We start from the raw sequence: 23205 nt of genomic DNA, 5'->3' as shown, positions 1-23205 counted from the left end.
TCCAGCCTAGGGACTAGTGTGTGAACTACTGTTCCCGTGTGTTTTGGACTGTGTGAGGAGACTGAGCTGAAAGAGTTGTGGTTTCCTGGTCGTACCTGACCAAGCAAAGCGCTGAAAAGAAAACCCCTGCGCGCGAGCCATCTTTATTGATGAATCAAAGCATTTTTCTCTTGTTTAACTTTCACAAAATTCTTTTATTAGTACACAAAGCTGTAATTTTCAAACAGAACTCTGACCGACGCCGGTGACAGATTACCTAAACTTATATGCCAACCATCCAGTAACTGGCCAGTTAACCCACATCCACACACAGATTCCAGATGTTCATTGATAAACTGTGGCCCCAGTTTGTCTAATGTGCTCATGTGGACGGCTGCGTTCGGCCATCTGGAGGGGAGCATGACAGAGCGGCCTTCTCCCCAAACCTCACTGCTGCTTTGAACCTTCTGAAGGTTTATAGAAGGACTTAGGCGCTCCGCTCATAATATGGTTACTGGTTAGCCACTAGCAACCACATTGTGCTCTCTGATGTTTCCTTCAGAGGCCCTGAGCAGCTGGCTGAAGGTTTGGCTGAGCTCTTTGTAGTGTGGCAGGTTGCAAAAAGCAGAGAATGCCCCTTTACTGGATTCCTATATTCTGTAATGTCAAATTTGGCTGCAGAATACGCAGATTAAGTGGTCGCAGGGCTGCGATACCAAATGGGTTTTTCAGGCTTTAACGTTGCGAAATGTGACTTGAAAAACGCCCCAAAAAAGAGAGAAGCAATAGGAAAAATAAACAATGATCCCTGCCTTCATTTCATCGTTTAACCATGCAGCCATTTGGCACCAGAAGGTAAAGAAAGAGAACCTTGTGCTAATTTTGGATTTAATTTTGCTCCTGGATGACGAAGGAAAGGCCTTTACAGGAATTCTGAAGTGTGATTACCGTCTAGGAGACTATACACACAAGCGGTAGCAATGATCCGAGAAAGCGTCTCAATCCCAGACGAAGCCGTCGGCTCCACCAGGATGAGACCGAGTTTGACTTCCTTCAAAATGTTTGGCGCTGAATGCAAAACTGATGGACAATGTTTCCCAGATGTTGGGTTTGTGATGTCTATATGAACCCCGTCTCACCGCTATCTCATAGCCTCTGTTTATAAACGATAACCACACGCGGGCATTGTTTCCTAGGAGCACGTGATCACGATTTTCACATGTAAATTCCTCACAATTTTCAGCAGCATTACTGGTTCAGTTGTTGAAATTACAAACTGCTCATGAAAATGACCTGGAAGCAATTTATGACTGCAGCAACTCAACTATTAATCAAAACAATAACTCACAAAATATCAGTTTCAGATTTAGCTTCAATTCAATGAATCACAACTAATACAGCTTTTGATTATTACTTGTTACCATTAAACAAAGTGAATACAGCAAAAAATGAGTCAAACTGAGTAGAAGCCTGAATAAACTGAGGTCATTAGGACCAGAAACTGGGATTGGCCGACATCACAGTGTGAATTTGTGCAACCACTGAGACGGCCATGATTCATATCCTGAATATGTAGCATCTCAGAATATCCTGCCTGGTTCCATTCACTGGATCTGATGGGCCACTTTCACATCAGTGGGTATATTTGAGTGAATCATTTCTGTGGTTGGTTGTATTCACACCCTGAATGCGCCACACCCTAACGGACATATGTCAACAGAAACGCCTCCGCCGCTTGTCTCCTCCCCACCGCAATTGAAGACTTTGGCAGGGTCGCGTTGAAGCCCGGTGCTGTTATTAGAGGTGCTTTTACAGAAAGATGAGAGCTCTGCCACCTCGCTGAGATTTGAGATTTGTGTAGTTTGGCTCCGTGCTGAATTTCAGCTTCACTTTCCCAGCTTCAGCTCAGGACGTCTGTAACAGATGGTAAAAACATGCGTCCCTTCGGTTCTGGCGGGAAAAACTATATATAAAAGCACATCAGGTCAGTTTAAGGCTTGATGAGACCGCTGTTGGGGATCCTTCCAGTTTTCCACAGCGTGTACAGTAAGACCAAACATACTGTATTGACTGGCCCTGATTGTAGGATGCAGCAGCGAAACAAATCAGTCACGCGCTGCCAAAAGCAATGGCAGCCCTGCAGGATATTGCGGCCGGCAACACCACAAACACATGGAAAACTTGACAGGATTCTATAGAATCTGCCTGGTTTTCGGAGCCTGCAGTGGCTGTCGCACGGCGTCAAACTCAAAAAGGGCAGTCATCATCGAGTCAGTCAGCGATGATTTGGGGGAGCAGGTTAAGACTGTTGTCGTAGAGGGGAAACATACGGTTGTCTTTACGATGTGTGACAGCAAGCCTCGTCTCCATAAAACCGAGCGAAAACCCTCGTCGGTTGGAATTGGCGTTGTAAATGCATTCCCCGTAAACAAAATTAGGGAAACACACTTGGTGTTTGACAGATAGCAAAATCGCGATTAAGAAACCCAGCCCGAGGTGTTCTTTGACCACAAGCCTCCGAAATATTCACAAACACAGCAGGAATTATGACAAACACGGGAGAGACTGTGCAACAGAACACAAACTGCGATGGCTCAGCTCGGATTACTAAACTGTTGCAGAGGGATCGACTTGTAGTTCGATGATTACTGGCTTGATCACATTGTTGTCAGGCGTGTCCATGTGAGCATCAGTTAGAAGTTACAGCACACCCCAGTTGTTTAGATTTCACCACCACTGACGTCACTCGTCACTCAAAAACAAGGTTGGCACATGGGAAAACTAATATTCTGTAATAATAAATACTAGCTTGCACATTTTGGAATATTCGAATGCTTAAATATTTAACATACGTTCTTTAACATCCATTGACTGGGCTGCGAGTTTCAGGACGCAGGTTTTCTTTTGGGGTATAACCAAATGCTTTGTGGTAGATTTTTATTGGTTTCAGTGACTGTTTACAATCTCCAGCCGCCATGCAGACCACACAGAGCTGCCAGCCTTTACTGCATCGAACCCGTGGTTTACACCCGTTAACTGTACCACTGTTATTGCAACCACGCAACTGAACAAAAAATTGAGAGGCTTTTAAGGCATTAACAGCATTTTAGAGACTTCACGGGTAAGAAACCATTAATTTAATTAAAAAACAGATCCATCAGGGACTATTTTATAGTGGAAACAGATGAGGTAATGGTGGCTCCCTAGGGTTCAAATCTGTCTTGGTCAGGGCTCTTTGGCTCCAAGGTCTCGCCAAATATCTTCTCTGGGTGCATGTTTCCTTCTTCCTTTAATAAGAATGATAAAAGGCACTTTTATCTGTTTAATTCCACAGTTACAAATCTCCACTATAATTAACAGAGAATTCCTTCAAACTTCTTACTCAACTTGAGGAAATAAAAGACTACCAACAGTATTATTAAAAAAAATGTAAAATAAAACCAAAGCATGCCAAGCCCATGTCCAACAGATGCACAAGGTATTCTGTGTTTAAAAAAACAAACCACTTTTTGTATGACACTGTCTATGAAGTATGTTCTTTCATTATTTGTAGGAATGGGCATTTTATATGGGAAAAGTGGTCAGGAGATGGATGGATATTTTATATGATGGCTGGTGTTTTTCTTCCAAAAGAGAATTAACAGCCCTTTACTGGTATTTCTTCCAAAAATTGCATTTGATTATAACTTCCAACCATTACAGCAGCAGGCTTCACTGTTTATTCCCCTCTCGCACATAACTTTAAGTGTTCCCCACCGCTTTACCTCCCCTTAGCTTAGCATTACCAGCAGAGGCAGTGACTGGCCCACACACTAATTTGTGACCAGCCTGTTCTCCTGGCTGGCCCACAACTGCATTTCCCAGCACCGAGCCACTGAGTGATTTCACTGAAGAACATTCATTTATGTTTCCTATGGCCTCTGAATGTGGAAATAAATAGTTTCCTACCAGACGGGTTTGCTATACTGTTTTTAGAGGCGTCACAGAGCGTAGCAAGTTATGGCTTCAAAGGCTACATGGCAAGCGTAGGAAAGAAGCTGCAGGATTTTTACATGTCGCACACAGAGATTTGTTGTTTGACGGAATAGCTATGATAAATTCTGAAGTCATTTATTTATCATGTTTCCTGTTATTATGCTATTGTGTGTGAGCTCCAATTTCTTATCTATTTATTTTTAAAGAGGAGAGACTAGATTTTCTCTATGGTAACAGAGCTGAACACCTTTTAAGTATGTCTAGGAGTGTGTTAGCATCTAACCTACTTTGTCCCTTTGAGAGAGATTACACAAAAACTAATCTATAAATAGTAATAAACAAAGAGCCAAGGCCATTTTCATGGTCTTCCTGTGTTGATGCTAATGTATATATAAGCGTGCTTGTGTGCACGCTTACAGTATGTAAATAGTCCTTTCCTGTCAGCGATACACACATGGTCACAGGTCTTATTTTAACCCAACAACACGGTATTCCCTTTCTCTTCTCATGTGGTTATGATCATGCTCCTAAAAAGGTTGAGTGAGCCTCTACGTTTGGCTGCGCCGTGACCGTCAGCAGACCAGGCTGTGGTCACAGAGGGAGTCCTCGCTGAAAACAAAACCTCATGTGGATGGATGTGGTGCAGCCGAACGGTTCGATGACCTCTGTTTGACAAACATTTTATGGTATAGCTAGAGCCTCCACTGACGTTTATTCATTTCCCGCTTCTGTTGATCTGTTTTCCCATCATCGCCTTCATTATCTTTGAGGTTGTTTGATAAAATTCAGTTGATTTATTTGATCTAATCTCCCTTTTCTTATGTCCCCTCTCTCGTGATTTATGTGTTTTTCTCGGTGTTGCTTCCAGTCAGTTAGAAAACAGCTCTGACAAACAAACGTTTTAGTTCCCTTTTTAGTACCCTAGCAATGGCATTGCACAAAGGTTCCGGGTTCGATTACAGTCTGAGTAGATTTCCATGTTTACTCTGATACGCCAAGTTGACTGGAGCCACTAAATTGCCCCTAGGTATGAATAAATGATGTCTGTCCCCTATCTCGGGTGTATCCCTGCCTCTCATCAGCTGACTGCTGTGACCCCATGGCCCTGATTCAGGAATATGTTAGAAAAGTAAAGCACGTAATCAGTTGTAAATGACAGTTAAAGGGTGACTGGAAGACCCGCGTCATCCCCTTGGGACTCTTATTTGTCAGGGGGCAGAAGTTATTAAAATTAAGAGCACACTTGAGGGTTTTGCTTTTACAACCCAAGTGCGATTTTTTCCGGTGCGATATTGGTTTATTTACCACATTGGCTTGGCTGGGATTTGTGGAAGGTTGACTACATTGGTATAAGAGTCCAACAGAGTAGCACAAGCTGACAGAGGATCCAACATGCTGTTAAAAAGCTCGTTTCTACCCACAACCGCCTCTTAAGAATGTTGGTTCAAATGTGAGCCATTACCAGAGAAATGAGTCAGTTGGCAGCGTGTTGTTGATTCAGGAGAAGCAGTAGGTTCTAAGGGTCTTGACCGTGATTGACAGAAATGAGGTTCGATGCCGAATGCAAAAATGTTGATTTACTGCGTCAGTCAAACTGCAGACCGTGCTTCCAGTCACGTTCCCTCGCCTCCCACCCAAAAGTCTTTTTTTGGAATCATTTGTAGCTGAACACAGAACATATCTGACATAATGTTCTTGCTGATTTCTCAATGTTCCTGGGCAAGGTATGGTCACCCCTCCACTTCCTGTTACAGCCTGCCTGATTACAGTGCTTAAAACTGGGATGGTTCTCACCATGCAACAAAGTCTTTATTCAGTTGTTTATCAAGATAATTGATAATTCAGTCAAATAAGAGAGAAATTACTCCAAAACTGCATGTAAAATGTGTGTTTTCAGTACACAAGTAGGGCAGGTATAGGCCGCTGCTGAGAGCAAAGCGCCCAGTAGCAGTGGAATCCTGGGGAGAGAGCAGGAAAACATGCTGCTGTTTCAGAAGGTTGCTGGCCTGTTTGTCATCTTTTCCTAAGTAACCAGAGACTGCAAGTGATTAACACAGTGGAAAACACTCACCGAGGTAATGATGGAAAAAGAGAAAATGAAGGACCCGAGCGAAAACCCTCCAGTCAAGTCCCGGTTATGTCATTTTTGAACGAGCCCGCTTCGTCTTAGATTTGAAATAACAGTCTGATAGTGGGTCTTAAATGACAAGCTATGGAAAGTGCAGCAGAAAACGGGGTTCTGAGGGCTGCCATGAGATTGACTCAATGGGAGCGCAGACACTGACAGACTTATGAGTATGAGAGCATTTGCAGTTTGAAGTGTGTATGAATAATTTGACAGTAGATCTTGGTTCAATTGCTGGCAATCTGTCATTTTGACATTTCTCTCATGTCAGCTATGACTTAATGGTTTCTCTGAACAAGCATGTCTGTTCTTCTCCTGGTTCCTTAACTTATCTATCTGGATATCTTTATCTTGCATATTTCCCCATTATTTGTCCTGCTAGCTTCTCCAGCTCCTCTGGGAGTGCATCAAGGTGTCCAGAGCTGTACCGGAGCTATTGACTGGGCTTGTGGTCTCCTCCTGGCTCGACATGGTCGTAACAAAAATGTCTGGGGGGTGTTGAGTGAAATAGCAACTTTATGAACTGCTACATTTTTGTGCTGGTGGGGTTCTTAAGGTGCTTGAAGGACCACGGGAGCTGTGTTCTCAGGGGCAGAAAAAAGAAATTGTTTCTAGACAAGGAGCAACTCGTGAAAAAACGAATAATAAAAAGAAAGAATCACTGACCAGAAAGTTGCTGTGGCCACCCCCTGGACCCAGCCCTGGGATAGGGTCCATCAAGGAGCACCTTGCAACCAGGTTTAGGCCACGTTTTAATTTCTTACTGGGATAGAAAACATTTGAAATAATTATATGCAGACTTGGCCAACTGACAAAACCAACTTCCTCCCCCCTTCTTTTCTTGCATTTTGTCACCTTCCATTTCATTTTTGGACCTTGTGGTCCAGGGTATAAGTACAGTAGCTGCGAAGTCAGGCCGCCTTGACTTTGGAACCACACCACTGTAGCTTGCGGCCAAGCATGTAAGAAGCATTTTTTTTGCCGTGTGCTCGTTTGGGTCGGTAAACATTCGGCACAAGCACACACATTCATCACCCCTTTCATGAAACCAGTTAGATGAACAGGGAAGCTGGCAGCTGCCTCTCGTCTGTTGACTTTCCCCTCGCCGTCACTTTTCCCTTGCTGGCGGCACAATAATTAAAGCACTGTCAAGTCCGTCCTTGTAATTCAGCTGTTTGTTTGGATTGCATTTTTGAGGCCTCTGGGACATACCCAGTGAACAGTAAATTCTTAAAAATGATTCTACTCCACCTTTGAGACCTGTAGATGTGCAAAATGTTTCTCTGAACCCCAAAAAGGCCATGCCTTTGGATTTTCAGCTCATTTTCCAGACAACAAGTGTTGTCTGGAAAATGAGGGGATTTAATTTCATTTATCACATCACCTGAGATGAAAGACAGAACAGAACCACTAAACATACAATAAAGCCTTTTAATTTTACTGGATCTTGTGTCGCATAGGGTGAGTAACCCAAACCCTGCACTGCAGCTGCTACAGCGCTTCGCTCCGGCACTTCCACCGCCGGGGCACACCCCCAAGACAAGCCCTCTCAATACTGTACAGCTCAGGAGTCCAGACGAGTATCTAAATCATTTCAGAAACCTCAGGAAGGAAAATAAGGTGACCACATCGGCTGCCGTGGAACTCCAGGGATCCCTTTGCTGTTATTCCTTCTCTCAAGGTCACACGTGACTTAATGCTTTGACTGGCAAATCCTTCAATGTCCTTCTGGGACACCTTTCAGAGGTTTTTTTTGCCTGCTTCAGTTTGCTCTCTTTACTCTGCAAACACGTTTCTTGCAGGCTCTCTCACTCGACCCCCGACTTCTCGTAATCGTTATCAAAAGCCTTTTCACGCTTCCTCCTGGGAACTTTGCACCACATTGATAATTTTAGACGCATGTTGGGGATTTTTCATTAGTTAGTCAAATAAAAAATTGTCCAATGTGATATCCATCCCAGAGGCCCGGGCAGTGAGAAATTTGAAATATCCTGAAATTGGAACTCTGAGGTGGACCGCAGGGAGGCGCAGAGGAGAATTTGAGAATGTCAAGAACCTTTACAAGGCAACATGTTCTCCTCGGTCAGATCAACAACATATATTAAAGTGGTGTGGTCTCTGTGTCTTGAACACTGTTTCCTCTATAATCACCATCCTTTTTTGACCTAACTGGCAGATTTATAATCCTGGATGAGAGTTTCATTCCTGCAGTTTCACAGATCCACCAGCAATCAGTTCCCTAACATCTCAGCATGCTACATGGATGGACTAGAAGAATGTAACAAAAACCTGTTTGGAATTTGTGGAGAAATTCTAGAGCAGTGGTGCTATAATGACAATTAAAAAATGATAATGACCATTGGGAATATGCAAATTAGCTATTGCAGCTACAGTGAGAAACACATTACATTTGGCTGGTGGTTGTTAACTTTATGTTACTGGTGTTTCCTAGAAAGGTTTTTAAGGGAGTAATGAGGGTGTAATTTGAGAAATGTTACCTGATCTGCTGAGCAAGTACAGAAGTCTTTCATGACCCTGGAGTCACAATATATATTAAACAGAATGGGCCTTTCATGGTGTGGTTTAAAAATTTACTCTTATTCAGAGACATGTGAACCTAAGGCACCCACGCGCTTCAACACACACGCGCGCACACACACACACACACACAAACATGCCACACTCTATCGCTCATAAATGCAAATAAAGTACCCTTATTTCACTAAAATTTGCTTCAGAGCATTTGAGAAAAAAAACAGAACATGAGTGATTTTCCATTTAAAACCAGGGGAAAAGAATATATGAAGCAGTCTGAAAAGGTTAACAGCCCATGTATGAAAGATTTACATCTTTACTAGGATCAGTCACCTCGCAATAACTGTGTCTTAAGCATAGTTGACAGATCAGAAACTGACAAGCTGATTCACAGCTACCTTCTCATTAAAATATCTCAGGGTCCATTCATGTATGAACTGGTGAGCAGACAGCATTGGCTGCAAAGAGGTGAAGATGGACCTGATCAGTTATCTGAGTGCATGCAAGCAAGGCAGGGTGACACCCTCAAGTATAACCATCTGATTATCTTCTCTCTGTTCTCCCTAGATTTGACTCACACAGCTCATTGTATGAAGAGAAACACAGACACTGATGTACATACAAACGTTTAAAGTGTGAGGTTAGAACTGGGTTTAGGTCAGGGTCAGGGTGGAGCGGTCAGGGTTAAGATAGGGATGTGTGTGTGTGTGTGTGTGTGTGTGTGTGTGTGTGTCTGACATGCGTCAGGAAACCTGCAGGTGGGTTGTACGAGACCTTTCTGGTGTAAATGTGCTGCGACATTTGTTCCTACTCTGGTTTGGAACAGACACTGGAGACAAAAGGAAAAGCACGTTTGTTTTATGGAATTTGACATCATCCGTCCAGATGACCGCACGGCGGTGCCACTTTTGGTTTACGGCGTGAGTCGTCCACTGCCCGTTGTGCAGTTTGACCTCCACGTAGGAGTTTTATTTTTGTGGGAAACCTTGAGTGACGGTACTATTGTATTGTTCTACTACTGTATTGTGGCTGCTGGATAAACACACAGAAGGAGAAAAAGAGGACAGACGTTCAAACAAGTCTGAGACGTAGAATTTCCAAAATGTCAACGGCAACTGTGACTAAAACGACCCGTTTTGTGTTCTGAGGGATCTGTTTGTGCCCAGACAAATGTTTGTCGGTTCAAAAGACCAACACTGGAGGAAGTGACCTCACTGAAGCTTTCTGAAGTTGCTTTTTCGGTGATGAAGAGGAAATCTACCCAGTGTCCCCCTCACTCATGGGCGTTTTTCCAATTTCGGGGTCATTTTACAGGTCCGGGGCTGATGGTGTGTGTCTTCACAGCAGGCGCCTCCACTGAAGGGCCATTGACAGGAACTGACACCTTCTCCTCTCGTTCATAGAATCCAACGCCATGTAGACCACACTGCAACTGCCTCAGCTCCTTCCGCCTTTCCCTCCCTTAATTTCTTTGGTATGATTTTTGATTTTGGAAACTCACCCCGGTGACATCACAGTCAAAACTATCGCTCAACGATTATGTGGCAGTCGAAAGTCACGACGTCACCAAGCAGGGTAGAAACCACCAATGAGGACCAAATGGGAGAAAAGGTTCCTCTATGGTTCCTGCCCCAAGCATTTACCAGGAGCTCCTGCAGTGGAAACGCACCTCTGGAAATCTCCAGTGGTCCTCTTCTGGCTGGGTCAGCAGGAATTTTAAGAAGTTAATAAAAATAAACGCAGCCATTACTGCAATAATATTTGCACCTGCATGTTAGTTTTAAAAGCAGAGGGGGAAAAAGATCCTGACATAGTGAAACTGTCTTGCCGTCAATCATGCGCTTTCGTAACTCTTTATTCATGGTGGTTGAAATAATTTGTTTGACTCACTGGGTGTGTGACAGTCTGCTTGTAGAATCCAAAACTGCTGTCCTGACGATATACTGCTGTTTTGCAACATCACGGTGAGGAGTCATCTCTCCTGTCAGGTCACACACTCGCATTCACCAGTCAATATTGCAAATTAAAAGGAAAAAACACCCCTTTTTTCAGCCTCGTCAAATTGACGAAATCTCGTTTTATTGCGGATTTTTATGGAGCGTGATGGCAGTTTAAAAGTTGTTTTCATGAATGAAGCTGACATCATCTTCAGGCTGGGGCTTTTATTGCGAATCCATTCCCCTTCACAACTTTGCAAGGATGCAAGCATTTATTTTTAGGGGATGGGAGGAGAGAGAGAGGATCAGTAAATGATAATGTGGGTGTGATCTCTCTCTCTCTCTCTCCCTCTCTCTCTCTCTCTCTCCCTCTCTCTCTCTCCCTCCCTCTCTCCCTCCCTCTCTCTCTCCCTGCGCAGTATAAGAAGTGATCTGTGATGGAGACCCCATCACATCGCAGTCCACTCTTTCGCATTGAGGATGTGCGCTCGGACGTTGAAATCCAACCCGACAATGAAACTGATATTGGTGAGTACTAATAAGAGCTTGTTTTTTTCGTCGGCGTCTCCTCACGACGATCCAACGTGATCCCCGGGAGCGCAGGGGGACACTTCCCGCGGGTTCTCCCCTCCTAACATCGGACTATTGCGAGATGGGGATTATTTGGTCTAAAGAAGTGAAAACGGCACGATCAGTTGTCGGAAACTAAAATGATCAGACGTCGGGCTTGTGCGCGGTCGTGTGCAGGATTTAACACAGCTGACATTCTTATCTGTGCGCATCGGAGGCGCAGTTGACACAAGGCTCGTTGTCGGGACTGGCTTATTTATTTTTTTTAGATACCATCCTGCAAATCAGGATGTTTTCCTTGTGCTGCACCCATTTAAGCTGTTTAAAAGCTCATGAAGTAAAATCACTCCATTATATCTGCCTCGAGTGTTTGCATATGATATTTGCATGACATTTCCATAAAGGACCGGGATTTGTGCCTGACTGCAACTAACTTAAGGGTTGACAATAGAGCACCTGTTCTCTGAGCGCTCAAATTTCTCTCCAACCCCGACTAACATGCTGCTTTGATCAAGGTCCATAGAAATGATTGCATCTGCTGTCAGTCAGGTTTTAATCAACACACAGAATCAGATTCAGCCTCTGAGCTTTGTAAATTCACAATGTTCCCTCTATTTACTCAAGCTTTGCTCCAAATGGAAGAGCAGAGCCCTCTTTGATCAGGAATTAAAATGCTGCACGGCCAGTGACATTGCTCAACTGAAACCTGTCAGGCCTAAACAGAGATGTTGGGCTCCAAGTACGGTGTTTACCACGTGTGTCACAACTAATTGGTTCTGCTGCACTTCTGAAGGCCTTTTGTCTTATTTTTTTTAAACGTGTGCCTCAGGTCATGGGTGTGTGCCTCAGGTCATGGGCGGTTTGCTGCATGCAGGTTTGACGCTCTCGGCTGGGCTGAGGTCTTTTATGGGTGTTGCACATGTTCATCTACGGAGGTGTTTCAGAGACGAGCCACAGAACGCTGTGCAATCAGCCCCATCGCATCTTTTCTGTGTATTTATTCGTCACAGCTGTGCAATACAGATGAATGTTTGTGCCCGCGGGTGCTCCTGGCAACCACTTTTATAATTTGAATTTAAACTGCACTTTCCCACCTGCCTAAAATAGGCAAGATTTTGTTGCAACGTTCCTGCATTCATCCATCCTTGGGCGGGAGTTTTTTTTTTTTTTGCCAGCTAAACAAGCATCTACTGTATCCAGCCAACTACTGAGTCAGTCATCTCTGTCAACCCCGACTGTCAGCACCCAGCCAGTCGCTCAATCTGCAAGGCTCACAATCTCCCATGCCTTTCTGACTGATTCTCTGCTTGTTTTGTCTCGCGATCCTATTACCAAAACATTGACTTGCCAAAGATGACGAGGGGAACGTGCAACACATGCAACTCTACCTGCGTCCGTGCATGCTTCAAACACACGGGGTTGGCGTTGTGGTCTTTTCTCTGGGATGATCTCAGTGGAAAAAATATTGCCGTACATTTAGTGCAAAGGAGCAAAATGGTTAGTTTGGTGGAGGATAGGGTTCGAGGATCCCTTCTTGTGCTTGCTTTGACTGCAGCAGCCATCCGACCAATCAGAGAGCTGCAACACCACATTGCAGACATACTCTATGTCCCTCTGTTTTTATCTTTTATTTGGGTTCCTTTTATATTCCTCCCATTCATGACTCAGTCAAGGCCGTTGACAGTAACTTCCCTAAACCCGTCAGCCTGTCCGCAGACACCCAGTAGGTCACCGGGACAGCCTGGCGGATGACATTGTGTCTCCTTTGTTTTTTCCACGGAGGGTGTGTGAAAATAAGGGATCTACAGGTTTTAAACAAACAAGCACAAACGTTCAGTCAGAAATCACTCTTGGAAGTTACTTCCGTCCATCAGACTTCCCCTTTTCTATCAACAGTAGGACTGATAGCAGACGTTTGTGTGTGTGTGTGTGTGTGTGTTTGTGTACGTGCGTGCGTGCGTGTGTGTGTGTGTGTGTGTGTGTGTGTGTGTGTGTGCGTACGTGTGTGGGGGATTTGGTTATTTTATTTTAATTCCTTTTAGCTTTAATTTTTCTAAAATCACCTCACAGTGACTGTGCCAATCACCCAATAGGTGTTTTTTATGGTTTTCTTGCATTTTGCCTCCCTGCATTGGTCTAAACACACTTTGCTCACAGCTTCATCAGTCGTTTGATTGAGAATCTAATTTTGGAAATGCAGACCGACAGATTCATCCCCAAATCTAGGATATATTTCATATAGCTGACATTCTTAAATTAAAGTGCAACTTCCAGCTGAGTGACTGGCTTTAATTTGTTTAGAAAAAAAAAGTAATATCTGATGGAGCCTATATCTCTGTGAGAGTAATAAAAAACAGATTTCCCATAGCCCCACACTTACATATGAATATGTATCTTTGTGAGGACTTATGTTGACATAATCTATTCTCCAGCCGCCTACCCTAACCCTGACCTTACCCTGACCTTAACCTAAACCCAATTCTAACCTTCACCATTCCAGCCAACCTTATCCAAGTCTTAACCCTCAAACTGTCCTCTGGTCCTCCTTTGAGGACCAGGCAAAATGTCCTCATGTGAGATTGATATTCTGGTCCTCACAATATAGCATGTACAAGAACAAACACACACACTGCTGGAATCCCCCCTCAGACCACCTGCATTCTGCAGTTAACTGAAGCCATGTGCAGACTGGGTACATTGGTGAGGTGTGGTTTGGTCCCTCGGGGCCTTGGGCTCTTCTCACACCATAACCTTAAAGCTAACCTTGTGTTAGCCGTACATACGCTGGTTTTTGTAGATAAAAAAAAATCATTTTGGCTGGGCTTTGAAAGTACTTGGAGGGTTTTGCATTAGCCATTCATAGATATTCATCTCTCCCCTGTGGATATAAACTGTTGTCAGCTGTGTTTGTTGCTTCCTTGTCTGGTGTAAACTGGATGCATTTTTTATACAGCTGATATCAAGCTTTTGCTGCAACAATCTGCGCTCATGTCACAACCATACAGCCGAATCTGACTGGGGAGCTGTCGACTGTAGGTGTGCCAAGTCACAAAAATGTTCCAGGGTGAGCGGCTATGAATTCCCTGCCTGCAACTCAAAACACGGATTTGGAATGGATTTTTTTTTTCCGCTTCTTTTAGAGTTGTAGAAGATTACGCAGATTTTTCTGTGTGTACTACAGAAATTTCAAACAGAGATCCAGGACGCATGACAAATGAGGCAAATTAAACCTGGGGTGTGTTATTTTAAGAGGATGTGAGTCGCTATGGTTAAAACCTGCCAATTCCTGCAAATCGCTTTGAAATTTGGGTTTTCAGTTAGAGTCATTCAGATGTAGCTGCTGCCCTAAACACAACGCTCGAAGGTAGAACACTGGGATTGCCTTTATACTCACATCCATCCTTTTCCTCTCAGCCAGCATTCTTTCATGTAGGACATCCATCTTGCTAAGTCTTTCTCTAATTATGTTAACAGCAGGATTGCAGCTGTCAGTGGAACCTGGCTGCTGTGTAATTGGGGTTTCTAGGAGTCATTCCTGATGTTGATCTTCTGAGAGAATGAAGAGGGTGAAAGGTTCACACGCACACACACACAACACACACACACACCACACACACACACACACACACAGACAGATAGGTTCAGATCTATCTAATCAGTTTAGTGTTAAATAAAAAGCTGCTGACTCGAGGTAAACAGAGACAGCTCATTCCGAGGAGATCAGCCTCTATGTAAATAGGATGCACCTTTAAACACTTTCTTTACTAAGATGTGCTGATGATCGGAGCAACACACACCTGGACAACTATTTTGCATCGGTTAGCTCGCATGAATTTTACCTGGCGAGTAGCAAGTCCACCCTAAATACTGTGCTGTAATTTGGAAGTAAAAGGAAGGAAAACAACAGCGATGTTTTCCACATGTGCTCGGACTCACTGGATCTCATGACTGATGATAGTCTCTGACAGACTGAATCCAATCAAAGTCTGAAGCAACAAGTGTACCCATATGTAACTTGTGCTAAAGCCCAGGTGACCTTCAGGGGTGACCTTCAGAGAGTCCCTCAGCACACGCCGCTCTCTTATATGTTTGAACCAATTGGATGCGGCCTCAGAGCTTAATACGGTCTATACTCACCATTTTAAAACTGAGGCCCCGATTAGAGTTTGATCCCTGCCGTGGCCACCTGTGCTATGGACACATGGTGCCACTCAGTACATCACTGGGGATGTAGGTCTCCCAGCACACTGGCATTCATGGATCTGTAGGATTTGCCGGGGAAACCGCTGCACTTGCCACACAGCTTGAAGCCAAAATTTGTTTTACAGAGGGGAAAATCTTTTAAATCTCTCTATTTTTACTGTGTCTTGATATGATATATATTGAATTCGGAAAAATAAAAACACCGGAATAAAGGGAAGCTGTTTTTTTTCTTGTTAAAACTGAGTTGTGCAAGGAACAAATAAAGTAAAGAAGAAAAGAAAAACAAGTGCATTTATATCAGTTAAGGCTACACAGAATGGTCTGTACTGTATTACAGCCGCTGCTATTTTCTTAATGTTTACGAGTAGAAAGTAAATGAGAAATGTGCATGTTGCACTCATGCAGACAGGGGAAAGCCCAGCAACCTCTGACAGCTCTTTTTATAAACAGTATCCAGGAGAGGCGAACACATAGCAATCAGTGACGCGCAACACACATCCATGTCAGCGCGAGCAGTAACCAACACATTTCTTTACTGTGCGCTCCTGAAATGAGGCGTTTTTCATTCGTTTTTGGAAGATCCACAACTGTGGTGGCAACTAGAACAACCACAGTCAGGCACACACACACACACATGCACACAATGTACGGACGGCCCATTGTTATTTTGCTCAAGCAGTGAAGATGTGTCCTGGCCAACGGGAAAGTCCGCAGAAACAACAGCTAAGCTGATTTAGTGAGCAGACATCCGCGACATCTGGCGCGCATCGACCTGCTGCGTGTCAGGCGTACTGAGTGGTCATAGTTTTTCGGCCTGATCTTCTCTGGAAATTACACACAGGTTTTGAAGCAATGACTACCAAACAGTTTGTGCAGTCCTACTCACTTCAAAGGCTCCGTGGCTGCAGCCCATCAGGGATGAACGTTCAGTTGTGCTCTCTTTATGTTTAAAAAAAATAAAAAAGTGACTGACATGCAGAGATATGCAGTGATCTGTCTCCAATACTGCAGATGGACGTCCTTCCTGAACTGACTTCTGTAGAGCAGGGAGAAGTCGCCTCAGGACCCTCTCCACCGGGACCTTTAATCTTACAGCTGTGACCTTTCTGTGAACTCTGGTTTACTGGAAGCTTTGTTGGGAAGCTCTCCAAAACAAAAACAAAAAAAAGAGAGAGCTATGCACAACATGATTTTCATGCCATTGGAGTTGAAGTCCTTGTTTTTTTCCCTGCAGCTCATCACTGCTTCCCTTTCCTGGGCCTTCCAGCAGCAGGGTGACCCACCAAAATACCAATACCTTGACCCTGTGACCTCAGACCTCCTGATGTGTGACCAGTGCCCGCCAGGCACAGCCGTGAAAACTCACTGCACGGCTGATGCTCCCACAGAGTGCCAGGCCTGCCCCGAGAAGCACTTTGCAGAGAATTGGCACTGGGGAGATACGTGCCAGTTCTGCACCTCAGTATGTATGAACCCAAATATTTAGCAATGCTGGTTTTCTTCTGTACACAGATAAACTCGGGAATCTTCAGAATTCCTTTCCCTGAGATGAACATCTTTGTTTTTCTTTTTTTCAAAAGTTTTCCCCATCATAAAAAATACATTGTGATTTATATGCTGTCTTATATATGCTGTACATGCAACAGGTGTGTGACTGCTTTTCGTGTATGTGTGTGTGTGTGTGTCTAGGTGTGTAAAGAGAGGCAACTTGTCAAGCAGCAGTGTAACAGAACGCATGATCAGCTCTGCGAGTGCGCGCCAGGCTACCACCTAGTGGTGGAATTTTGCATTGCACACAATAGCTGTCCGCCAGGCTATGGAGTGACAGCTGCAGGTAAGAACGGGATTACATTGACTTTTCTTCGCGATAAGGTCGTCTGTATATAAGATTATTTCTCTGTCTGAAGATCAATGAGCTTAATAAGACTTTTAAGACAAGACTTAATAAGACACGTGCTTGGTTTATTATGTGGGTTTATTTTTAACAGAAACCCTTTGCTGTATATTATATTTTTTCCTTAAATCTCTTCTTTTGCACCATGGGAAGCCTTTTTCTCCTGTCTCTTTCATCTTCCTCTTTGTGTGTCTGACCTATTCCAGATGCTCATATTTCTTCTTTTTTTTCAGAACCAGTGTTTACTGTTTGTTAAAATCTCATGTTCCTAATCATTTGCTCATGACCTTTTAGATACAGGTACAGTGTTTATTCTAAATTCAAATGAATAGAGAAGAGCAAAATGCCTATTTGTTCCACCTGTGTTTCCAATTTAATAATTGGCAAAGAAGCCTCAAAGAGAGACAATGGGACTTCTGTTGAGTTTAGGCAGATTTAAATCTTTAATTAGTGGAAGGTACAAACCTACTTCCAGCGCAGCTATAATTCAGTGGACTGAAGTTTGATACAAATTTAGAGACATTCTTGTAAAAATAGATTTTTAATCAGCTACCTCCTAATAATGCCATTTTAAAGTGTGATAAATTAAAGAAAGATGGAGCCGCTTGCAGCAGCCTGGCGCGATCTCCTGTTGTCTGATTTCAGATGACTGGTTTAAATTAAAAGTATCTAAATAAATAAAGTCAAAAGCGGTGTTTATTTCTCGGTGAGGGCAACATACAAATACCGAGCCTTTCTGCAGGGTGATGTTTATGGAAAGAAAAAGTCATCCTCACAGTTTTTACAGTGTGAGGATGGGTCATGATATTTTCCGTGAACGTCACGATTTTGCCAGTGCAGCATTTTAGAGAGGATAAAACGTGGAAATGATAAACAGCTTCACCCGATCCATTCAGCAACGCCTCAACGCAGTCGCTCTGTGGTCAAGTGTGACGTATCCAATCACACTAAATGTCATTTTGGATGGATGCCCCAGTGGGGCAGTGGTTGGATCACTCACCCCATAGGTCATGTTTCAGTCATGTGAAAGAGTAGCTGCATCATATGCGATATCTCGTATTTAAACAATCAGAAGAATATGTTGACTCCGAATATTCACTGGAAGTGTGTTCCTGTTTGTGTTACGCCCAAAAGGCTAGTAAAAGGGAAACCAGCAAGAGATTTCCTTATTAGAAAAGTGGGCACAAATTGTTTGCTGAATGCTGAATGAACAACATTCAAAAAAATATCTGGTTCAATCTCCTCTCCTCTCCTCTCCTCTCCTCTCCTCTCCTCTCCTCTCCTCTCTCTCCTCTCCTCCCTCTCTCTCTCCTCTCCTCTCCTCTCTCCTCCTCTCCTCTCCTCTCCTCTGCTAATATGAAAACTATATGTTGATATGACATTTTCCAACTGAACTAAGGTGCAAATTCGACAGTATTTATTACTCATTCTAGTTCGATTGTGTTAAATCTGCTATGACATCACAGGAAACATCACTTGGCTTATGCATGTCAGTGGTTTTATGTTCTCATGTTAGCTGCTGTAATGGTTTCACACAGGAACACAGGAACACAGCATTGCGGGGAAACTCTTCAAAGGTCAAATCTGATAAACACGAAGGATCCTCCCACTCATTATGCTTCCACCCTATGCTGATCAAAAATCAAAGATCATAAAAATAAAACACCGTGTACACATGTAGAACTTATTAATAGGTCACTGTTCCACCAAGCCTGAGTGCTGAAGGTCGCATACCGCACCAGGAAATGACGCATTATGACACCCATCGTTTCTCTCCTCTAGTAAAATTGATTCGTTCAGTCAAATGGTAGAAATTTCCTTTTATGGAATGACAAGTTGTGTTTTTGAATTAAAATAACAGCAACAACAAAAAGAAAGTTAAAAAGAACTCATCGAGGTGAACAGTTATCAGCTGTGACATCAGCACGTGTTTTTGTGTCCCAGAAGTGACAGTGTTGATTTTGAGGAAATAATCGATCAGGAACAGGAATATTTGCTTGTTGTTGTCACGAGGTGCCGGAAAGCGAATGTTGGACTTCAGCATTTGATCTGTCCCTGGCTCCAGTCGGCCTGGATGTTCTCCCTCAGAGAACACCTGGCCTTGCAGCTTTTGACATGTCACTGCAGCGACACATTTAGCCCCGGCTGGGGCGAGATGACGCAATATTTCCCAGGTGAAACTGAAACCGAAGAGTGACTCACTTACGGCATTGTGCTCCAACGGTCCTTACGGACCTGTTGATTGACATTTATCTCTCAGCTGCGGTCGCAGTTCTTAGAAATCCTCGTTCTGAGCTCAGCGTGAGAAGACAAAATAATGCCTCAGCGTAACCGATATGGCGTATGCAACACGCAGGCTACAGCACCAATATTTAATGGAAGCACTTTAGTAGCCTTGATGGGTTTATATGGGATTAAATCTCTTAAAATGGTGGAACTGACCAATTATCTTCCTCTCTTTTAAGGGACCCCAGTGAGTGACACGGTGTGCGAACGCTGTCCTGTTGGTCACTTCTCCGCCAGCGACTCTTCCACCGAGCCCTGTCAGCCCCACAGGAACTGCTCCAATCTGGGCTTTAAGACCCTGAGGTGGGGCACATCCACGACGGACAGCCTCTGCGCCACCCAGGACAAGGCGGCCATGCTGGAGTGCTCTGATCATCACGCCCTGTGCCACAATGGTGAGATGTTCAGGACGCCGCAGGGTTCCGATGGGGAGGCTCCGGAATGCGACCTCGCACGCATCCAATGGTGTTTTCCAACCAAAACCCCAATTGTCAACAGCTTCGTATCAGTAACAAACCGAATCATTTCAGTCGTTTCTCTCCGGCGCGGGGGATTTCCTCGGTCGGGTCCGCCGTCCAGATTCCATTCTTTTCCAAGTTCTTGCGTGTTTGAACACCAACACAGAGCGTGGGGGTGAAGGGCATGTTCCAGGCACTGCTGTCATAATGACCCCTGATGGATCCACTACGTCTGCGACATACCTGAATGATAATAACAGGGGAAATAAAGAGATGTCAAGCCAACACATTCAACACACACAAAACAAATTACGCAAAAAATGTGCCTAAAGTCCTGGACCCTCAGAAACCACAGGAACACACACGTACAGATGGTGCAGACGGTGTCTCATTCAAAGCCACTGTCCCTCAGGGACGCTGACATGCCCACAAACATTAATGTTCAAATTGTTTACCTGCGGACTGCACCACCACAGCTTGCTGCTGGTTTTTTTTTATGTTTGTTTGTATTGGGTTTTTTTTAACAAAGAAAGATGAAAACTTCCCAGAGTTGCCACATGATATGGAGAAAACCCAACATTACAGTGTCAGTATGTCCAGAATCCGACTATCCGACAGTTTAAAACCTCACAATCTTCGGAGTTGATGAGGTAGAAATGGTGTCAAGTCGGAATTAGTGTCAGGGCAGTTTCACGCTGCAAGGTTTTGGAGGGTTTTTAAAAAAAAAGTTAAACAGTCTGTGTTTTAGGCTAGCAGTAAACTAGCGTACCACATCAGCGCAGCTCACTCCGGTTCACTGATGTGCAGCACAAATGGGTTCAGTTTGGTTTGGCTCTGCTGGATGATGCCAGTGGGGACCAGGATGAGGGGAAATCTTTGTTTCTGTTGCGGTTGAATTACAGGCCAACAGTCACACACACAAACATGCACAAACAAAGCCAGACTTAGGCTGATGGAACTCCAGGGCCCACAGTATAGTCAGAACTAGTGTAAACATGGCCGTGTGTACTCTGAAGGAAACCTCTGTGACGAACATCTCGGGCAATAGCTTGCATTTCAAATTTGCTCAGATTCAGGCTAGTGAGCTAATCTTGCTGACCTACCAACACAGCTAATATCAGAGGTTAAGGCCTGACATGTTCTATTTCGGAAATCTGTGTTACGCGTGGCGCGTGTTGAAATTGTGACTGTCTGAGTCACTGCGGTCTGAAAAAATCGGGCAAAATTCCTTCATAGTAAAATGAATTGAATTATCCTTTCAGAACGATGGTAGGGACGTGTTTAGTGACGCTGTGACTCATCAGAAATGTCCTCAATGTGACATTATAATGTGCAGTGTCAGCACAGGCTGTTTCCAGACATGATGATCATGCAAAATGTCCTAGTGTGTATAAAGGTTTCCCAGCCATGTTTTAAATCATGACTATCATGATTGTAGCAGTGTACCAGTAGAGATTTTCACTTTGTTTCTCTGCCCAGATGTGACGCTGTGTGAGGAGGCCGTCTACCAGTCGCTCTCCTCGCTGCGGCTGTCGTCGGTGCCCCTGGAGAGGCTGCTGGAGAGTCTTCCTGGACGCAAGGTGGATCGCAAGAGCCTTGAGCGTTTGAAGAAAACCTGCTCGCCCCAGCAGCAGGTGCTTCAGCTGCTGCGGCTGTGGCGGGAGCGGAACAAGGACCAGGACAAGCTCTACGGCATCATACAAGGTACGGTGGCGCCGCCGTTTCCCCGGCATCAGGTGCTGCATTTGAATGCTTCTACTTACGACCGTGTCCCTCCAGGGGTGCACCACTGTGAGAGGAAAGTCTCCCGCTGCAACAGCTTGAAAAACCTGACCCTGAACGACCTCCTGATCGTCGCCGAGAGCCTGCCGGGGGTCAAAGTTCATCAGGAGGACATCCTGGCTGTGGTTTCGTCCTGCCTCCCCAGGCAGTACATCCTGCAGCTGCTTCACCTCTGGCAGACGGCGAACTACGACCTAGACCTGGCCAAAGGCCTGTCGCACAGTCTGAGGGTGATGCGTAGCAGGGAGGCACCACGCTACCTCCTCCGAGGCCTGAAGAAGATCAGCCGCATCATCGGAGCCAACTCGGCGCACAAGTTATACGAGAAGATGTTCGTCAGCATGCTGCAGGATGAGACATGTTTTAAAGCTCTGAAACCATTAAATGAATAGGAACCAGATGGTACAAAGAGATAATGTGAGCAGAAGAGAACGAGCAGGTTATATATCAGGACTTCAGAGTCAACCGAGGCTCAAGAGGAGGCCTCATTTAATCCAATTCCCTAGGTCAAAATGAGGATGTTTTGTCAGGAAGGCTACCAAATTCACCCTGAGGCTCTTTATCAGTCTGCAGCGATGCGTTCAATGACCTAAAAGGAAATTAAAATTATCAAGTAAAGAAAAAGAAAGAACTTTCTGACCAGAGTCTGTGAAAGAAAAAAAACACTATTTAAAATGTAAATATTACACTATTTTATGAAAGAAAGCTGGCTGTTGTGTCTGTATTATAGTTGCTTTCTCGCTGATTGAGAGGAAGGAATAGTTTTATCATGAAATATGTGTTTTCTTTTCTAAAATTTTTTCTTTGTTTGTTTGGACTGGATTGTCGGCAAAAAAAGCTCATCTTTGTTTTTGTTTTTATAATTGTCAGCTTTTTGAATGTATAAAGGAGTGCAATTTGTTGTCTATTTAATATGTAAAGGCTTGTTTTTACTTTATCTGATCCAAATGCTGCAAACTCATGAAGTGATATTTGTTTAATGGGTTTCACCTTTATATTTGGAAACCTATGTTCTTTATTGTCTATTTTTGCCATACTGCTCCCGTTTAAGCTTGTGTAAACACTAATGCTCTGATTAAAACGAGTTTGTAATAATTTTATTTTATTTTTTGGTACTTTTATACTTTTTTGTACTTTTATATGTTGGAAACCTGCGACCAGCCATCATGCAGCCTTGTAGCAATGCGGTTCTGGGCACGTACGTGCAGGAAAGAGAATTTTTTATACAATCTATTTATCTTTGCTGGCATTTACAGGCTTGTTTCAGTCTGACTTCAACTCTTTAACTGAAAGCCAAGAGGTTAAATAAAGTTTCATTTACACTTGGGAAGAATGACGGTGCGTAAACGTTTGAGAGGATTCCATCCACGTTGCTCACATCCTGTGCATCATCGACCCTCTCCGTGGGAGACCTTCCACGTTACCTTTTTTGTCCTTCACTGTGGCAATCTCCATGTGTTT

The 23205-nt window shown here is 44.0% G+C and overlaps 1 protein-coding gene and 1 long non-coding RNA gene across 2 annotated transcripts; one reads left to right on the top strand and one right to left on the bottom strand.

The window, feature by feature from the left end:
* Positions 1-10955: 10955 nt before the first annotated feature.
* On the top strand, positions 10956-22837 carry LOC130532776 (tumor necrosis factor receptor superfamily member 11B-like). Its single transcript, XM_057045617.1, has 6 exons — positions 10956-11079; positions 16559-16786; positions 17014-17158; positions 19684-19899; positions 21442-21666; positions 21742-22837. Exons 1-6 carry the CDS (start codon positions 11032-11034, stop codon positions 22134-22136), a joined length of 1257 nt encoding a protein of 418 aa, XP_056901597.1. The 5' UTR covers positions 10956-11031; the 3' UTR covers positions 22137-22837.
* LOC130532778 (uncharacterized) lies at positions 18619-21413 on the bottom strand. The gene is made up of 2 exons (XR_008952426.1): positions 20732-21413; positions 18619-20205 (listed from the first exon to the last, which is right to left on the bottom strand). It is a non-coding gene; the product is annotated as an uncharacterized LOC130532778 (long non-coding RNA).
* Positions 22838-23205: the final 368 nt, after the last annotated feature.

The sequence above is a fragment of the Takifugu flavidus genome, chromosome 10, assembly GCF_003711565.1.
Source record: "Takifugu flavidus isolate HTHZ2018 chromosome 10, ASM371156v2, whole genome shotgun sequence".
NCBI classification, from domain to species: domain Eukaryota; kingdom Metazoa; phylum Chordata; class Actinopteri; order Tetraodontiformes; family Tetraodontidae; genus Takifugu; species Takifugu flavidus.
Note: the sequence above shows the minus strand (reverse complement) of the source record. Positions and strands in the feature narration are given on the sequence as shown.

Excerpts from the sequence above, each read along its gene's own strand:
- LOC130532776 (XM_057045617.1), top strand. The coding sequence starts at position 11,032 with ATGTGCGCTCGGACGTTGAAATCCAACCCGACAATGAAACTGATATTG. Across the intron at positions 11,080-16,558 it reads CGACAATGAAACTGATATTG|CTCATCACTGCTTCCCTTTC; the intron begins GTGAGTACTAAT and ends TTTTCCCTGCAG. Across the intron at positions 17,159-19,683 it reads CTATGGAGTGACAGCTGCAG|GGACCCCAGTGAGTGACACG; the intron begins GTAAGAACGGGA and ends CTCTCTTTTAAG.